A 16,888-nucleotide genomic window follows, 5' to 3' on the forward strand; every position below is an offset into this window, starting at 1 on the left:
CCTTGGGGTGTCTTCTTTCCAAAATGGGGTCACTTGTGGGGTTCCTATACTGCCCTGGCATTTTAGGGGCCCTAAACCGTGAGGAGTAGTCTAGAAACCAAATACCTCAAAATGACCAGTAAAATCCTAAAGGTACTCATAGGACGTTGGGCCCCTTAGCGCAGACATGTGGTATCGCCGTACTCAGAAGTAGTATAATGTGTTTTGGGGTGTATTTTTTACACATACTCATGCTGGGTGGGAGAAATATCTTTGTAAATTGACAATTGTGTGTAAAAAAAAAATAATCTTATGTACAGAGATATTTCTCCCACCCAGCATGGGTATGTGTAAAAATACACCCCAAAACACATTATACTATTTGTCCCGAGTACGGTGATACCACATGTGACACTTTTTTGCAGCCTAGGTGCGCTAAGGGGCCCAAAGTCCTATGAGCACCTTTAGACTTTACAGGGTTGCTTACAATTTAGCACCCCCCAAATGCCAGGACAGTAAACACACCCGACAAATGACCCCATTTTGGAAAGTAGACTCCCCAAAGTATTCAGAGAGGGCATGGTGAGTCCATGGCAGATTTCATTTTTTTTTGTCACAAGTTAGCAGAAATGGAATCTTTTTTATTTATTTTTTTGTCACTGTCATTTTCCTCTTGTGACAAAAAATCTATGAACTCACCATGCCTCTTAGTAAATATTTTGGGATGTCTTCTTTCCAAAATGGGGTAATTTGGGGGGTATTTATACTATCCTGGAATTCTAGCATCTCATGAAACATGACAGGTGCTCAGAAAAGTCAGAGATGCTTCAAAATGGGAAAATGCACTTTTTGCACCATAGTTTGTAAACGCTATAACTCTTACCCAAACCAATATACACGTGTTGGATTTTTTTTTTAATCAAAGACATGTAGTACAATACATTTGGACAAAAAAGTATATAGAAATTTTACATTATTTGAAAAACGTCAGCACAGAAAGTAAAAAAAAAAATCTTTTTTTGACAAAATTCATGTCTTTTTTGATGAATATAATAAAAACTAAAAATCACAGCAGCAATCAAATAGCACCAAAAGAAAGCTGTATTAGTGACAAGAAAAGGAGGTAAAATCCATTTAGATAGGTTGTATGACCGAGTAATAAACCGTTAAAGCTGCAGTGGTCTGAATGGAAAAAAAGTGTCTGGTGAATGGGAACAGCATTTAAAAAAAGGAGACAGATATTTACCCAAGGAGCGAAGGCTCTGGGTCCTATAGAGCCTTCCCGCTTCTCTCCTGGTCCCCTTGTTCCAGTGCTGGCTTGCCCGGTAGCAGTATTTGACTAATTTAGTGAAATACTTCTTTACCCAGCTGAAGGAGGCTTCAGAAGTCTTCAGGGAGCCCGAGTGCTCCTGAAGAAGGGCAGCCCTGTACTGCACCCGCGCAAGCATGCTCTCTTGCACTCTCACGCCTGTGCAGTATGGAGCCGCACGTCTTCGGGAGGACACGGCTCCCGAAGACTTTCAAATACTCTTTCAGTGGGGGATTGAAACGGAGGGGGGGGGGGGAGCCAGAGCACAGGATAGAGGGCACCGAGAGAGGAGACGGAAGGCTCTATACGACCCAGAGCCTTCCCTCTCCTTAGGTAAGTATTTGCTTCATTTTTTTAAAATTGCGGTTCCCATTCACTTTAAGGGGTTTTATGACTGCAGTTCTTAAGTGGCTAAAGAATTGCGTACTGATTCTGCGCACGGCGGGGAGAATAAATGCAGCAGGCACAGACTCACCTACTAATGGATCCAAGCGCTGCCGTTTCCATCTATTCTCCGCACTACCGCCGGTGGTAGTGCAGAGAGTATACAGGGTGAGCCATTTATAAGGATACACCATAATAAAATAGAATAGTTGGGATATTAACTTCCTGTTTGTTGCACATTAGTATATGTGAGGGGGGGGGGGGGGGACTTTTCAAGATGGGTGGTGACCATGGTGGCCATTTTGAATCCAAGTTTTTTTTTTTTTCAATAGGAAGAGGGTCATGTGACATTAAACTTATTGGGAATTTCACAAGAAAAACAATGGTGTGCTTGGTTTTGACGTAACTTTATTCTTTCATTAGTTATTTACAAGTTTCTGGCCACTTCTAAAATGTGTTCAATGTGCTGCCCATTGTGTTGGATTGTCAATGCAACCCTCTTCTCCCACTCTTCTCACACTGATAGCAACACCACAGGAAAAATGCTAGCACAGGCTTCCAGTATCCGTAGTTGCAGGTGCTGCACATCTTGTATCTTCACAGCATAGACAATGGCCTTCAGATGACCCCAAAGATAAAAGTCTAAGGGGGTCAGATCGGGAGACCTTGAGGGGCATTCAACTGGCCCACGACGACCCATCCACTTTCCAGGAAACTGTTCATCTAGGAACGCTCGGACCTGACACCCATAATGTGGTGGTGCACCATCTTGCTGGAAAAATTCAGGGAACGTGCCAGCTTCAGTGCATAAAGAGGGAAACACATCATCATGTAGCAATTTCGCATATCCAGTGGCCTTGTGGTTTCCATTGATGAAGAATGGCCCCACTATCTTTGTACCCCATATACCACACAGTCATCTGAAAGCAATTGTCTATGCTGTGATGATACAAGATGTGCAGCACCTGAAACTACGCATACTGGAAGTCTGTGCTAGCATTTCTCCTGCAGTGTTGCTATCAGTGTGTGAAGAGTGGGAGAAGAGGGTTGCATTGACAATTCAACACAATAGGCAGCACATTGAACACATTTTATAAGTGGTTAGAAACTTGTAAATAACTCATGAAAAAATAAAGTTATGTTAAAACCAAGCACAGCATTGTTTTTCTCGTGAAATTCCCAATAAGTTTGATGTGTCATATGACCCTCTTCCTATTGAAGAAACAAAAGTTGGATTCAAAATGGCCGCCATGGTCACCACCCATCTTGAAAAGTTTCCCCCCCCCTCACATATACTAATGTGTCAAAACAGGAATATCACCAACCATTCCCATTTTATTAAGGTGTATACATATAAATGGCCCACCTTGTAGAAGGGAACTGCAGCGCCTGGATCCATTATTAGGAGAGTGTGCACCGCCTTTATCCTTCCCCAATGTACAGCGCGGGGAAGAGGAGGAAAGAGGCAGGTGGCAGATGCTGCAGGCGTGCGGAGAGGGGGTGAACATGCCACTGGAGAAGGAGGGTCAAGAACAGCAACAGGAGACAGCCTCTGGCTCCCCTCCCTGTGCCCTAACATCGGCTGCCACCACCACAGTGAAAGGGAGACCAGGCGGCTAATCAGAGAGGAGTGAGGTTTCAGCCAATCAGGCTGATTCAGCATGCCATGTCACTTGGGGGGCATGGGGAAAGAAAACCTAAATTGGAAAAAAAAGTAAGATTGATTTAAAACTTTTGAATTGCCTGGTTAGCATCCTTTTTACCCATGTAAAAGCCTGCAATAGAGAATTGATTTTGTATTTTATGACTAACAGTTATATGGTTTACCTGAAAATGCATTTTAGGGTAGAGGTATTATAGTAGATGACAGTGTGTAATTTAAAGCTAAAATATAACAGATCAATCTATATGATATCCCTCACCTGGATTTTTTATCTTTTTTCCTTTTTCTCCCCTTGTGGCTCTGGCACTGGGGTCTCCTTTTCTCATCTCTGTCCCAGCTATTGGATCGGTGGTAGCGCTCTGTTTCTCGGCTATCCAATCGAATTCTTTTTCTACTTCTTTGCCTACTCATAAACTCTGAATCGGTGCTGGCAGAGCGCTCAGAGCTCCGGCTTCTTGACCTCCTATTCCTTCTTCTTGACATCATACCTAATTTTTAACAGAAAACCTTTTTGTACCTGATAATTGAGAAAACAGAATAACACATTTTATTTAGCTTCTGAAAACCTACAAAATACATAACCATACTAAGGCTTGATTCCAATTCAAAGTGGACCTGAACTCTTGCACAGGACAAAAGGAAAACAGAGAGAAATGCACCCCATGTGTTTTTTGAGAGAGAAGAGCCTGTCTAAATCCTCCTCATCTGCAAGTAATCACAAGTGTAATTTGATAACTCAGCTGTGTCAGCACAGAAAGTTGGCAGTCCTCGGCAGGCACAGTTAATATGTAAAGACATGATAACCCTTTGCCTGCTTTAAGGAAAGCAGGAAGTAGACACACTGAAGATTAATTGCAGGAGTTCTGCAAGCTGTAACAAAAATATTTTTTCCTTAAAGAGATGCTGAAGTGAAAAAAGATGATATAATGATTTGGTGGTGGCTGGATGGTGTAATGGTTAAGGGCTCAGCCTCTGACACAGGAGACCAGGGTTCGAATCTGCCTTACTGCCTGTTCAGTAAGCCAGCACCTATTTAGTAGGAGACCCTGGGCAAGTCTCCCTAACACTGCTACTGCTTATAGAGCGCGTCCTAGTGGCTGCAGCTCTGGCGCTTTGAGTCCGCCAGGAGAACAGCACGATATAAGTGTTCTGTGTTTGTTTGTATGTGTAGTACAGCTAAGAAATAAAACATTAGGGGCAGAGACATAAGTCTAATATTGTTTCCAGTACAGGAAGAGTTAAGAAACTCCAGTTATCTATGCAAAAGAGCCATTGAGCTCTACGACTTTTAAAGTCGCAGAGAGCTCTGTCTTCTGAAGCTTGTTATCTCAGCGGACCCGACTGAGATCGGGTATTTCCGTCTACTTCGGAGCCGAAAGCCTCAACAGCGCCCCCGCTGGAGCCTGGAAAGGTAAATATTGAACAAGCTGACGGATTTGTTAGGCCGCTGTTCGGAGGGCTGCAGCGAGACCCCCGTGGGACAGAGGACGGCGTGGAAAGCCTCATTGGGACCCTGAGGCTTCCCCCTCCCGAGGTGAGTACCCCCCAGGGGAACTTTTTGATGTTACAGTATCTCTTTAAGCAGTAGGGCTGTTCTAGGAGGATTTCCCCCAAAAAAGAGCAAGAATTGCACATGTGACTGAAAAACTTTTTCGGACCTTTACATAAAGGAGGGTATAAACCAGCACTGGGCAAACTATGGTCCGCTGTATCCGGATCACGTGTGCTGTAAATCCAGCCCACCAATAGGCGGAGTGCAGAGTGGCAAACAGGCGATAACAGTGGGTTAAAACTCACCTGACTGATGATTCCAGCATTGCGTTTCCATGGCAACAGGGTGTCACATGACACGCCATCAGGATGTGCCAGCATATTACACACTGGCAGCCTGTGTGTAATACGCTGGCACATCCTGGCGGGGTGCAATGCGACACCCTGTTGCCAAGGAGACGTGATGCTTGAATCGGCGATTAGGTGAATTTTAACCTGTTTTCTTCCGCTCGTGACTGCAGGAAAGAGGGGAGGAATCTTAGTAATGTGGTGAGCAGTCCGCAGCATGCGGCCAGGGCCGTGCAAAGTTTGCCCAGCCCTGGTATAAACCTAACGAAAAGGGTGACCCACAGATCTGGATTGATTGCAGTGTCGAGAATTTCTGAACCCAAGGAAAAACTGATTCACCAAAATTCTTCTACAGCTGGGCATGACCATCAGCAATGTAGATGATTTGCTGAGGCACCATCCATTCCCTGGATAGCGGATGAGTGACATTGATCCCCCCCCCTACAGGCTGCAGAATGCTCTGCATTCGAGGGAGGGAGCAGAGACAAGCAGAGTCTAGCCTGAGGACATTGCTGCAGTAAAGGACACTACACCTCCAGTGGAACAGCACATGGGGACATTAGTAATCGGGGGAAGGCCCGGGGACTACTAGACTGCCAAGGACATGAGGGTATCTCCCTGCTTTTGGAATTAAAGAGCCACTATGGTAAACATAGCTGATTTTAGCTAATACAATACATGTATACAAAAGTCCAAGTTATAAAAAAAGTAAATGTTTAGCGACAGAAAGTGGTGTTTGACAGTACATATTTCTGCAGCTGGGAAGTACACAACTAAGCGACAGAGGTCAGAAGAGCTCATTAACCATGTAGGAGGAGGACTAGAGCATCTGCCGTTCTGCCTAGAAAGATCCCAGTGTTCTCCCCAGAATGAATTAGGCAGGCTGCCCGCCCAAATTTGCCACTGGCGTTCTGTGCTCTTCACAGATGAAAGCAGGTTCACACTAAGCACATGGTAGTCTTGAGACGTCATGGAGAATGTTCTGCTGCCTGCAACATCATCAGCATGACCAGTTTGACAGTGGGTCAGTAATGGTGTGGGGTGGCACTTCTTTGTGGGGCCGCACAGCCCTCCATGTGCTCGCCAGCAGGAATGAGCAATGGGTGAAATCCGAATGAGTTTCATTCGGATTTCACCCTCCTAATTACTGGAGATGAGCGGGTGTGTAAGGGGAGTTAAACTTACCCAGCATCTGTCTTCTTTCATCCATCCCACAGCGCATCCCACGCTTCGTTCCATGCCACGTCACATGACTACAAACACTACCTCCTTCAACCGGCTTGGAACACAACGTGGGAGGCGCCATGGGACAGGTGAAAGATGACTGCTGCTGGGTAAGTTTAACCCCCTCACCCACCCGCTCAGCTGTATTAATTATTTGGATAAAATCCAATTGAAACTAATTTGGATTTCATCTGTTGCTCATCACTGGTTGTAAACTGTCTCATGCTACCACCAGAGTGAACACACCGCCAACATTCAAAAGAGACCAAAACATCAGCTAGAAAGCAGAGGAACTGCAAAGTGGTCTGTGGTCACCACCTGCAGAACCACTTATTTATGATGGAAGTCTTGCTAATTGCCTATAATTTTCACCTGTTGTCTATTCCATTTGAGCAACAGCATGTGAATTTGACTATCAATCAGTGCTGCTAGTGGACAGTTTATTTCACAGAAGTGTGATTCACTTGGAGTTACATTGGGCTCTATTTACAATCACACATGCGGTAAGAGATTTTTGACAGCTATATTACCGCCAGTGATAATTTCCGCATTTTTTCCACATTCACTAAAAAATGTTCTGCATGTTTTCCGCATGCGGGAACAATACGTAAAACAAATTGGGGAAACATGCGTAATAGGTGCAAACTTACTTGGCAGTCAGTCCACAGTGAAGTCGGCACCATCAGATGTATTAAAGCTCTTTATTTAACCACTTGAGGACCTAGGGCTTTCTACCCCTTAAGGACCGGCCACTTTTTTTCCATTCAGACCACTGCAGCTTTCACGGTTTATTGCTCGCTCATACAACCTACCACCTAAATGAATTTTGGCTCCTTTTCTTGTCACTAATAAAGCTTTCTTTTGGTGCTATTTGATTGCTCCTGCGATTTTTACTTTTTATTATATTCATCAAAAAAAGACATGAATTTTGGCAAAAAAATGATTTTTTTAACTTTCTGTGCTGACATTTTTCAAATAAAGTAAAATTTCTGTATACATGCAGCGCGAAAAATGTGGACAAACATGTTTTTGATAAAAAAAAACCCATTCAGTGTATATTTATTGGTTTGGGTAAAAGTTATAGCGTTTACAAACTATGGTGCAAAAAGTGAATTTTCTCATTTTCAAGCATCTATGACTTTTCTGACCCCCTGTCATGTTTCATGAGGGGCTAGAATTCCAGGATAGTATAAATACCCCCCAAATTACCCCATTTTGGAAAGAAGACATCCCAAAGTATTCACTGAGAGGCATAGTGAGTTCATAGAAGATATTATTTTTTGTCACAAGTAAGCGGAAAATGACACTTTGTGAGAAAAAAAAAAAAAAAATTTCCATTTCTTCTAACTTGCGACAAAAAAAAAATGAAATCTGCCACGGACTCACCATGCCCCTCTCTGAATACCTTGAAGGGTCTACTTTCCAAAATGGGGTCATTTGTGGGGTGTGTTTACTGTCCTGACATTTTGGGGGGTGCTAAATTGTAAGCACCCCTGTAAAGCCTAAAGGTGCGTATTGGACTTTGGACCCCTTAGCGCAGTTAGGCTGCAAAAAAGTGCCACACATGTGTTATTGCCGTACTCAGGAGAAGTAGTATAATGTGTTTTGGGGTGTATTTTTACACATACCCATGCTGGGTGGGAGAAATATCTCTGTAAATGACAATTTGTTAATTTTTTTTTACACACAATTGTCCATTTACAGAGATCTTTCTCCCACTCAGCATGGGTATGTGTAAAAATACACCACAAAACACATTATACTACTTCTCCTGAGTACGGCGATACCACATGTGTGGCACTTTTTTGCACCCTAACTGCGCTAAAGGGCCCAAAGTCCAATGAGTACCTTTAGGATTTCACAGGTCATTTTGAGAAATTTCGTTTCAAGACTACTCCTCACGGTTTAGGGCCCAAAAATGCCAGGGCAGTATAGGAACCCCACAAATGACCCCATTTTAGAAAGAAGACACCCCAAGGTATTCCGTTAGGAGTATGGTGAGTTCATAGAAGATTTTATTTTTTGTCAAAAGTTAGCGGAAAATGACACTTTGTGAAAGAACACAATTAAAATCAATTTCCGCTAACTTGTGACAAAAAATAAAATCTTCTATGAACTCGCCATACTACTAACGGAATACCTTGGGGTGTCTTCTTTCTAAAATGGGGTCATTTGTGGGGTTCCTATACTGCCCTGGCATTTTAGGGGCCCTAAACCGTGAGGAGTAGTCTTGAAACGAAATTTCTCAAAATGACCTGTGAAATCCTAAAGGTACTCATTGGACTTTGGGCCCTTTAGCGCAGTTAGGGTGCAAAAAAGTGCCACACATGTGGTATCGCCATACTCGGGAGAAGTAGTACAATGTGTTTTGGGGTGTATTTTTACACATACCCATGCTGGGGGGGAGAAATACCTCTGTAAATGGACAATTGTGTGTAAAAAAATCAAAAGATTGTCATTTACAGAAGTATTTCTCCCACCCAGCATGGGTATGTGTAAAAATACACCCCAAAACACATTATACTACTTCTCCCGAGTACGGCGATACCACATGTGTGGCACTTTTTTGCACCCTAACTGCACTAAGGGGCCCAAAGTCCAATGAGTACCTCACGGTTTAGGGCCCCTAAAATGCCAGGGCAGTATAGGAACCCCACTAATGACCCCATTTTAGAAAGAAGACACCCCAAGGTATTCCGTTAGGAGTATGGTGAGTTCATAGAAGATTTTATTTTTTTGTCACAAGTTAGCGGAAATTGATTTTAATTGTTTTTTTTCACAAAGTGTCATTTTCCGCTAACTTGTGACAAAAAATAAAATCTTCTATGAACTCACCATACTCCGTACGGAATACCTTCGGGTGTCTTCTTTCTAGAATGGGGTCATTTGTGGGGTTCCTATACTGCCCTGGCATTTTAGGGGCCCTAAACCGTGAGGAGTAGTCTTGAAACCAAATGTCGCAAAATGACCTGCGAAATCCTAAAGGTACTCATTGGACTTTGGGCCCCTTAGCGTACTTAGGGTGTAAAAAAAAGTGCCACACATGTGGTACCGCCGTACTCAGGAGAAGTAGTATAATGCGTTTTGGGGTGTATTTTTACACATACCCATGCTAAGTGGGTGAAATATCTCTGTAAATGACAATGGTTTGATTTTTTTACACACAATTGTCCATTTACATAGAAATTTCTCCCACCCAGCATGGGTATGTGTAAAAATACACCCCCAAAACACATTATACTACTTTTCCTGAGTACGGCGGTACCACATGTGTGACACTTTTTTGCAGCCTAGGTGCGCTAAGGGGCCCAACGTTCTATTCACAGGTCATTTTGAGGCATTTGTTTTCTAGACTACTCCTCGCGGTTTAGGGTCCCTAAAATGCAAGGGCAGTATAGGAACCCCACAAGTGACCCCATTTTAGAAAGAAGACACCCCAAGGTATTCCGTTAGGTGTATGGCGAGTTCATAGAAGATTTTATTTTTTGTCACAAGTTAGTGAAAAATGACACTTTGTGAAAAAAAAACAATAAAAATCAATTTCCGCTAACTTTTGACAAAAAATAAAATCTTCTATGAACTCGTCATACACCTAACAGAATACCTTGGGGTGTCTTTTTTTCTAAAATGGGGTCACTTGTGGGGTTCCTATACCGCCCTGGCATTTTACAGGCCCAAAACCGTGAGTAGTCTGGAAACCAAATGTCTCAAAATGACTGTTCAGGGGTATAAGCATCTGCAAATTTTGATGACAGGTGGTCTATGAGGGGGCGAATTTTGTGGAACCGGTCATAAGCAGGGTGGCCTTTTAGATGACAGGTTGTATTGGGCCTGATCTGATGGATAGGAGTGCTAGGGGGGTGACAGGAGGTGATTGATGGGTGTCTCAGGGGGTGGTTAGAGGGGAAAATAGATGCAATCAATGCACTGGGGAGGTGATCGGAAGGGGGTCTGAGGGGGATCTGAGGGTTTGGCCGAGTGATCAGGAGCCCACACGGGGCAAATTGGGGCCTGATCTGATGGGTAGGTGTGCTAGGGGGTGACAGGAGGTGATTGATGGGTGTCTCAAGGTGTGATTAGAGGGGGGAATAGATGCAAGCAATGCACTGGCGAGGTGATCAGGGCTGGGGTCTGAGGGCATTCTGAGGGTGTGGGCGGGTGATTGAGTGCCCTAGGGGCAGATAGGGGTCTAATCTGATAGGTAGCAGTGACAGGGGGTGATTGATGGGTAATTAGTGGGTGTTTAGGGTAGAGAACAGATGTAAACACTGCACTTGGGAGGTGATCGGACGTCGGATCTGCGGGCGATCTATTGGTGTGGGTGGGTGATCAGATTGCCCGCAAGGGGCAGGTTAGGGGCTGATTGATGGGTGGCAGTGACAGCGGGTGATTGATGGGCGGCAGTGACAGGGGGTGATTGATGGGTGGCAGTGACAGGGGGTGATTGATGGGTGATTGATAGGTGATTGACAGGTAATCAGTGGGTTATTACAGGGGAGAACAGATGTAAATATTGCACTGGCAAACTGATAAGGGGGGGTCTGAGGGCAATCTGAGCGTGTAGGCTGGCGATTGGGTGCCCGCAAGGGGCAGATTAGGGTCTGATCTGATGGGTAACAGTGACAGGTGGTGATAGGGGGTGATTGATGGGTAATTAGTGGGTGTTTAGAGGAGAGAATAGATGGAAACACTGCGCTTGGGTGGTGATCTGATGTCGGATCTGCGGGCGATCTATTGGTGTGGGTGGGTGATCAGTTTGCCCGCAAGGGGCAGGTTAGGGGCTGATTGTTGGGTGGCAGTGACAGGGGGTGATTGATGGGTGATTGGCAGGTGATTGACAGGTGATCAGTGGGTTATTACAGGGAAGGCCAGATGTAATTAATGCACTGGCGAATTTATAAGGGGGGGGGGTGTCTGAGGGCAATCTGAGCGTGTGGGCGGGTGATTGGGTGCCCGCAAGGGGCAGATTAGGGTCTGATCTGATAGGTAACAGTGACGGTTGGTGATAGGGGGTGATTGATGGGTAATTAGTGGGTGTTTAGAGAAGATAACAGATGTAAACAATACATTTGGGAGGTAATCTGACGGCGGGTTTGCGGGCGATCTAATGGTGTGGGTGGGTGATCAGATTGCCCGCAAGGGGCAGGTTAGGGGCTGATTGATGGGTGGCAGTGACAGGGGGTGACAGGGGGTGATTGATGAGTGATAGGTGATTGGCAGGTGATTGACAGGTGATCAGTGGGTTATTACAGGGAAGAACAGATGTAATTAATGCACTGGTGAATTGATAAGGGGGGGTCAGAGGGCAATCTGAGCGTGTGGGCGGGTGATTGGGTGCCCGCAAGGGGCAGATTAGGGTCTGATCTGATAGGTAAAAGTGACAGGTGGTGATAGGGGGTGATTGATGGGTGATTGATGGGTAATTAGTGGGTGTTTAGAGGAGAGAATAGATGTAAACAATGGATTTGGGAGGTGATCTGATGTCGGATCTGCGGGCGATCTATTGGTGTGGGGGGGTGATCAGATTGCCCGCAAGGGGCAGGTTAGGGGCTGATTGATGGGTGGCAGTGACAGGGGGTGATTGACGGGTGATTGACAGGTGATGGACAGGTGATTGACAGGTGATCAGGGGGGATAGATGCATACAGTACATGGGGGGGGGTCTGGGGGGGGGTCTGGGGAGAATCTGAGGGGTGGGGGGGTGATCAGGAGGGAGCGGGGGGCAGGGGGGAATAAAAAAAAAATAGCGTTGACAGATAGTGACAGGGAGTGATTGATGGGTGATTAGGGGGGTGATTGGGTGCAAACAGGGGTCTGGGGGGTGGGCAGGGGGGGGGGTCTGATGGGTGCTGTGTGCGATCTGGGGCAGGGGGGGGGGGGGAAATCAGTGTGCTTGGTGCAGACTAGGGTGGCTGCAGCCTGCCCTGGTGGTCCCTCGGACATTGGGACCACCAGGGCAGGAGGCAGCCTGTATAATACACTTTGTAAACATTACAAAGTGTATTATACACTTTGTATGCGGTGATCGTCGGGTTAACATCCCGCCGGCGCTTCCGTATGGCCCGCGGGATGTTGCGGCGGGTGAGCGGCGCCAGGCGGAGGCGGAGGATCGCGTCACGGATGACGCGATCGCTCCGCCCATGCCCATACAAGGACCGCCGCCAATTGTCAATACGGCGGTCCTTGCGGCGTCCACTTCCCGGCCGCCAATTGTATATACGGCGGTCGGGAAGTGGTTAAAGCAGCATGATGAGCAATCTGTAACAGCGACAGCCCTGCTGTTTCGGTCTATGCGACCTTTCTCAAGCCGTTCAGCATCACATCTACTGACATCTAAAATTATTCCTCCTTATATACTCCAACCACCTTAAAAACACCAATCAATTCAAAGATTCTTCAGCCAATCAGGATTCACAAAGGTGTCCCACGGACCTGATGGAGAACTGCAATACCTAACATGCTAATCTAGTACCTCCCACAGCGCTGTCACATAAGCCCTTCTATCTAACAGACCTCCTCCCTTCTGCACATAAGATGCCCGGGGCCTTCCTCATTACTTCAACATACATCTGTATAATGGGCTTCCTTACCCAATCACCATGCCGCAAGGAGCAGCCGCGTGGTCTCCGCCCCCAGCCAGCCGGAAGGTCCGTCTCGCCGCGGTGTAAGCATGTATCTATTGTCATGTGACTAACCAGTCACATGACCTCCGACGTCATCGTCAAGTGAGCGTGTAATAAACACGCCCCCATCTCCATAGCGACGTTTGTATGCGTAGCTCCGGCATCCATGCCAACAGAACCACGTATCATACCTACTAAGCTTCGCTACCATGCTTTCTCATATATAGATAAGCGGCTATGAGGGAAAGACTCACCAACTGCCCCCCGCTGCACAGTAGTGGTACTACACCTTCGCTTGGGATATTAACTTCTTTATGGGACAACCAATGTGATCCTCCGGCTTCTGGATCTCCTGATAATGTGCAACTGCAAAATATAAATACAATATTATTTACAATCCCATGTATTCACAAGTAAATCAGCAGCAAGACTTTTTTCATCAAACCCCTTATATACAAGGTATCAGGTCATATTCCTTATTTAATCCCCCCCTCCCCAAAGTACCCAATCTGCGTATCCATCCTGCTTCCTTAATCAGTAACGTTTTATTTCTATCTCCTCTTCTCATATTAAAGGGGACATGATCTATAACCTGTACTCTCAGTTGTGCAACTGAGTGTCCAAATTGTTTGAAATGTAAGGAGACTGCTTGATCCTCATCCCCTCCCCGTATTGCTGTTTTATGCGACGATATCCTATTTTTTAGTGGTTGGGTCGTTTTTCCCACATAACCCAACCCACATGGGCACTTAATTAGATATACCATATACCAAACTTACTTGGCGAAATAAATTGATTCTGATTACATAGTAAACATGCGGAAACCATGCATAAAAAAAAAAATTGTCAAAAATAAAGGGTACCGTATTTCGCGCCGTATAAGACGCTCCGGAATATAAGACGCACCCAGGTTTAGAGGGCAAAAACCAGGAAAAAAAAAAAATACTAAACCTGGTGCGTCCATATTCCAGGAGCGTCTTGTACATATCCTTGTGTGTCCTCATGTGTGCTCCTGTGCCCCCCATATCCTCATGTGTCCTTCTGTGTGTCCTCCTGTGCCCCCATGTGTCCTCCTGTGCCCCCATGTGTCCTCCTGTGCCCCCATGTGTCCTTCTGTACCTCCCATGTGTCCTCCTGTGTGTCCTAATGTGCCCCCCATGTGTCCTTCTGTGCCCCCCATGTGTCCTGTGTCCTCATGTACCACCCCACGTGTCCTTCTGTGCCCCCCCATGTGTCCTTCTGTGCCCCCCACGTGTCCTTCTGTGCCCCCCATGTGTCCTCCTGTGCCCCCCATGTGTCCTCCTGTGTGTCCTAATGTGCCCCCCATGTGTCCTTCTGTGCCCCCCATGTGTCCTGTGTCCTCATGTGCCCCCCCACGTGTCCTTCTGTGCCCCCCATGTGTCCTCCTGTGTGTCCTCATGTGTGCTCCTGTGCCCCTATATGTCCTCCTGTGCCCCCCATATGTCCTCCAGTGCCCCCCATACGTCCTCCAGTGCCCCCCATATGTCCTCCAGTGCCCCCCATATGTCCTCTACCCCCCCCCCCCCCCAGCCTTCCTCCCTCCCACCTGCGTCTCCTGGCCCCCCCGGATGGAGTGTCAATAGCGGCGGCAACTTACCTTTGGCAGGCTCCTGCGCTGATCCTATATCATCGCGCTGCCCCCCCCCCCCCCCGCTAGCCTCCTCTGCCTCCCCCCTCTGTATCTGGCCCCCCCCCGGGTGAATGAATAAGTATCGGCAGCTTACCTCCGCAGTGCGCCCGTGATGACTGCAGACGTCCGGCTTCCAGGCACTTCTCGCTCTAGTGGCCGGCTTGAACTGATGACGCGCAGTTCAAAGCCGGCCACTAGAGCGAGAAGTGCCTGGAAGCCGGACGTCTGCAGTCATCGCGGGCGCACTGCGGAGGTAAGCTGCCGATACTTATTCATTCACCCGGGGTGGCCAGATACAGAGGGGGGAGGCAGAGGAGGCTAGCGGGGGGGCAGCGCGATGATATAGGATCAGCGCAGGAGCCTGCCAAAGGTAAGTTGCCGCCGCTATTAACACTCCATCTGGGGGGGGCCAGGAGACTCGGGCAGGCATGGGGATAGCAGGCAGGGAATCCCCAACATGGCGGCGGGTCGGCGGTTCGGAACGGCGGGCGTTATTAAGTTGGGGATTCCCTGCCTTTGCCGTATAAGACGCAGGGACTTTTTCTCCCCATTTTTGGGGGAGAAAAAGTGCGTCTTATACGGCGAAAAATACGGTACTTATCCGTTAAACGCCGGGCGCATCCGGCAGGTGGCGCTAATTTCATTCATACTTACTTCACGTAACAAACGTGTGAATGTAACCGCCGCAGGTGGCACTAATTGCATTCATAGTTAACGTAACAAAAGTGTGTTAAAGTAAACGATGTAACTGTGTTCGGAATGGCCGTCTCGCTGCAGCCAAATGTATTGTAAAGTGTGAGTTAATGGAATTAAAATGAAGCCGGCGGCAATGTAACAGATGAAGCCGCCAGCTTCGCTCTTGCTCTCCTCCTCCTTTGCCCTCTCTTCTATAGAATACTGGCAGCCGGCGGGGACATGCGTGTCCCCCCAGAGTCGTTCATCGTGGCAGGGATGTTTACATTAACACACTTTTGTTACGTTAACTATGAATGCAATTAGCGCCACCTGCGGCGGTTACATTCACACTTTTGTTACGTGAAGTTGTATTAATGGAATTAGCGCCACCTGCCGGATGCGCCCGGGCTAACGGATAAGTACCAAATAAAGAATTAAAATGCTGCAAAAACGGCAAGCCAGACTACATTTAAGTCAATGGGAAGCAAAATATATCACCAAGTACTAGTAGGTGTTATAAAATCTGTAGTAAAGTCAGAAATAATGCACCCCTTTTTGTTTATGAATTTAGATTTTTTATTTTTTTTGCGGGAAAATGCGTACAATTTTACGCATGCGGTAAATGATCATGCATAACATTTTGTGAATGTCAAGATTGTCTTATTTCTGTCGGGTATTTACCGCAAGTGCATTTCTGCATGCGGAAAATTATTGTGAATCGAGTCCAATGTGTTAAGAGTTGACAATATTTTTTTGAGCAGTGTAAGTAGCCTTATATAAGTCTTTGTACCAAAGGGTTAGTTTAACTGCCAAATATTTAAAGGGGTTCTTTCACGAATGAGGAAAAAAATAAAAAGTGGTTTATGCATAAACTATTAAACATCCTTGTAAAATAGTGTAAAAAGTTTTTTTTTAAAAATGAATGGTTTCATCAATATAACGTATTGTAAATAGTGACAGATGACGGCTGGGAGGCTAATCCATTTGTTAGGGGTGTTTTTTGTACTTTCTTTTCACAACCATAACTGCTGCCTACATAGTTTTCAGTGGTATAACCCACTTCTAGCAGGAATTGCCTTTATAACCCTAATAGCTGAGCTCCGCTGAGCTGCTGAATATGTGTTTACATTGTTGCTAGGCAACCAGACCCTGGTGCAGAGACTCGTTTTGTGAAAAGAGTCATAAGCTGCAAGGAGAATCAGTCCCATCTACACCATATAATTCTTTGTCAGATTCGATTCAATTTGATAAGATTCATTGATATGATTTGATTTAATCTGACATGTCCGATTCATGATTTGATTCATCGAATCATGAATCGGACATGCCAGATTGAATCAAATCAATGAATCGAATCAAATTGAATTGAATCTGACAAAGAATCATATGGTGTAGATGGGACTGCTTTTCCCTGCAGCTTATGACTCTTTTTACAAAAGGAGTCTCTGCACAGAGTCTGGTTGCCTAGCAACAATGTAAACACATATTCAGCAGCTCGGCAGAGCTCAGCAGTTATAACCCGATTCCTGCTAGAAGTGGGT

At 46.0% G+C, this 16,888-nt stretch overlaps 1 protein-coding gene across 2 annotated transcripts in view; it reads right to left on the bottom strand.

The window, feature by feature from the left end:
* The window catches only part of CACTIN (cactin, spliceosome C complex subunit), a 220,391-nt gene that overhangs the window by 177,374 nt on the left and 26,129 nt on the right, over positions 1-16,888 (bottom strand). Inside the window, exons 2-3 of one of the 2 annotated variants that reach the window (XM_068233847.1) lie at positions 13,276-13,387; positions 3,595-3,823 (exon numbers count right to left, since the gene is read on the bottom strand). In XM_068233847.1, coding sequence (XP_068089948.1) covers positions 3,595-3,821 — 227 coding nt within the window. In that variant the 5' untranslated portion in view covers positions 3,822-3,823; positions 13,276-13,387. Of the gene's footprint in view, positions 1-3,594; positions 3,853-13,275; positions 13,388-16,888 lie in introns of both variants that reach the window. The other variant, XM_068233846.1, reaches the window with a different exon arrangement.

The sequence above is a fragment of the Hyperolius riggenbachi genome, chromosome 1, assembly GCF_040937935.1.
Source record: "Hyperolius riggenbachi isolate aHypRig1 chromosome 1, aHypRig1.pri, whole genome shotgun sequence".
Taxonomy (NCBI): Eukaryota; Metazoa; Chordata; class Amphibia; order Anura; family Hyperoliidae; genus Hyperolius; species Hyperolius riggenbachi.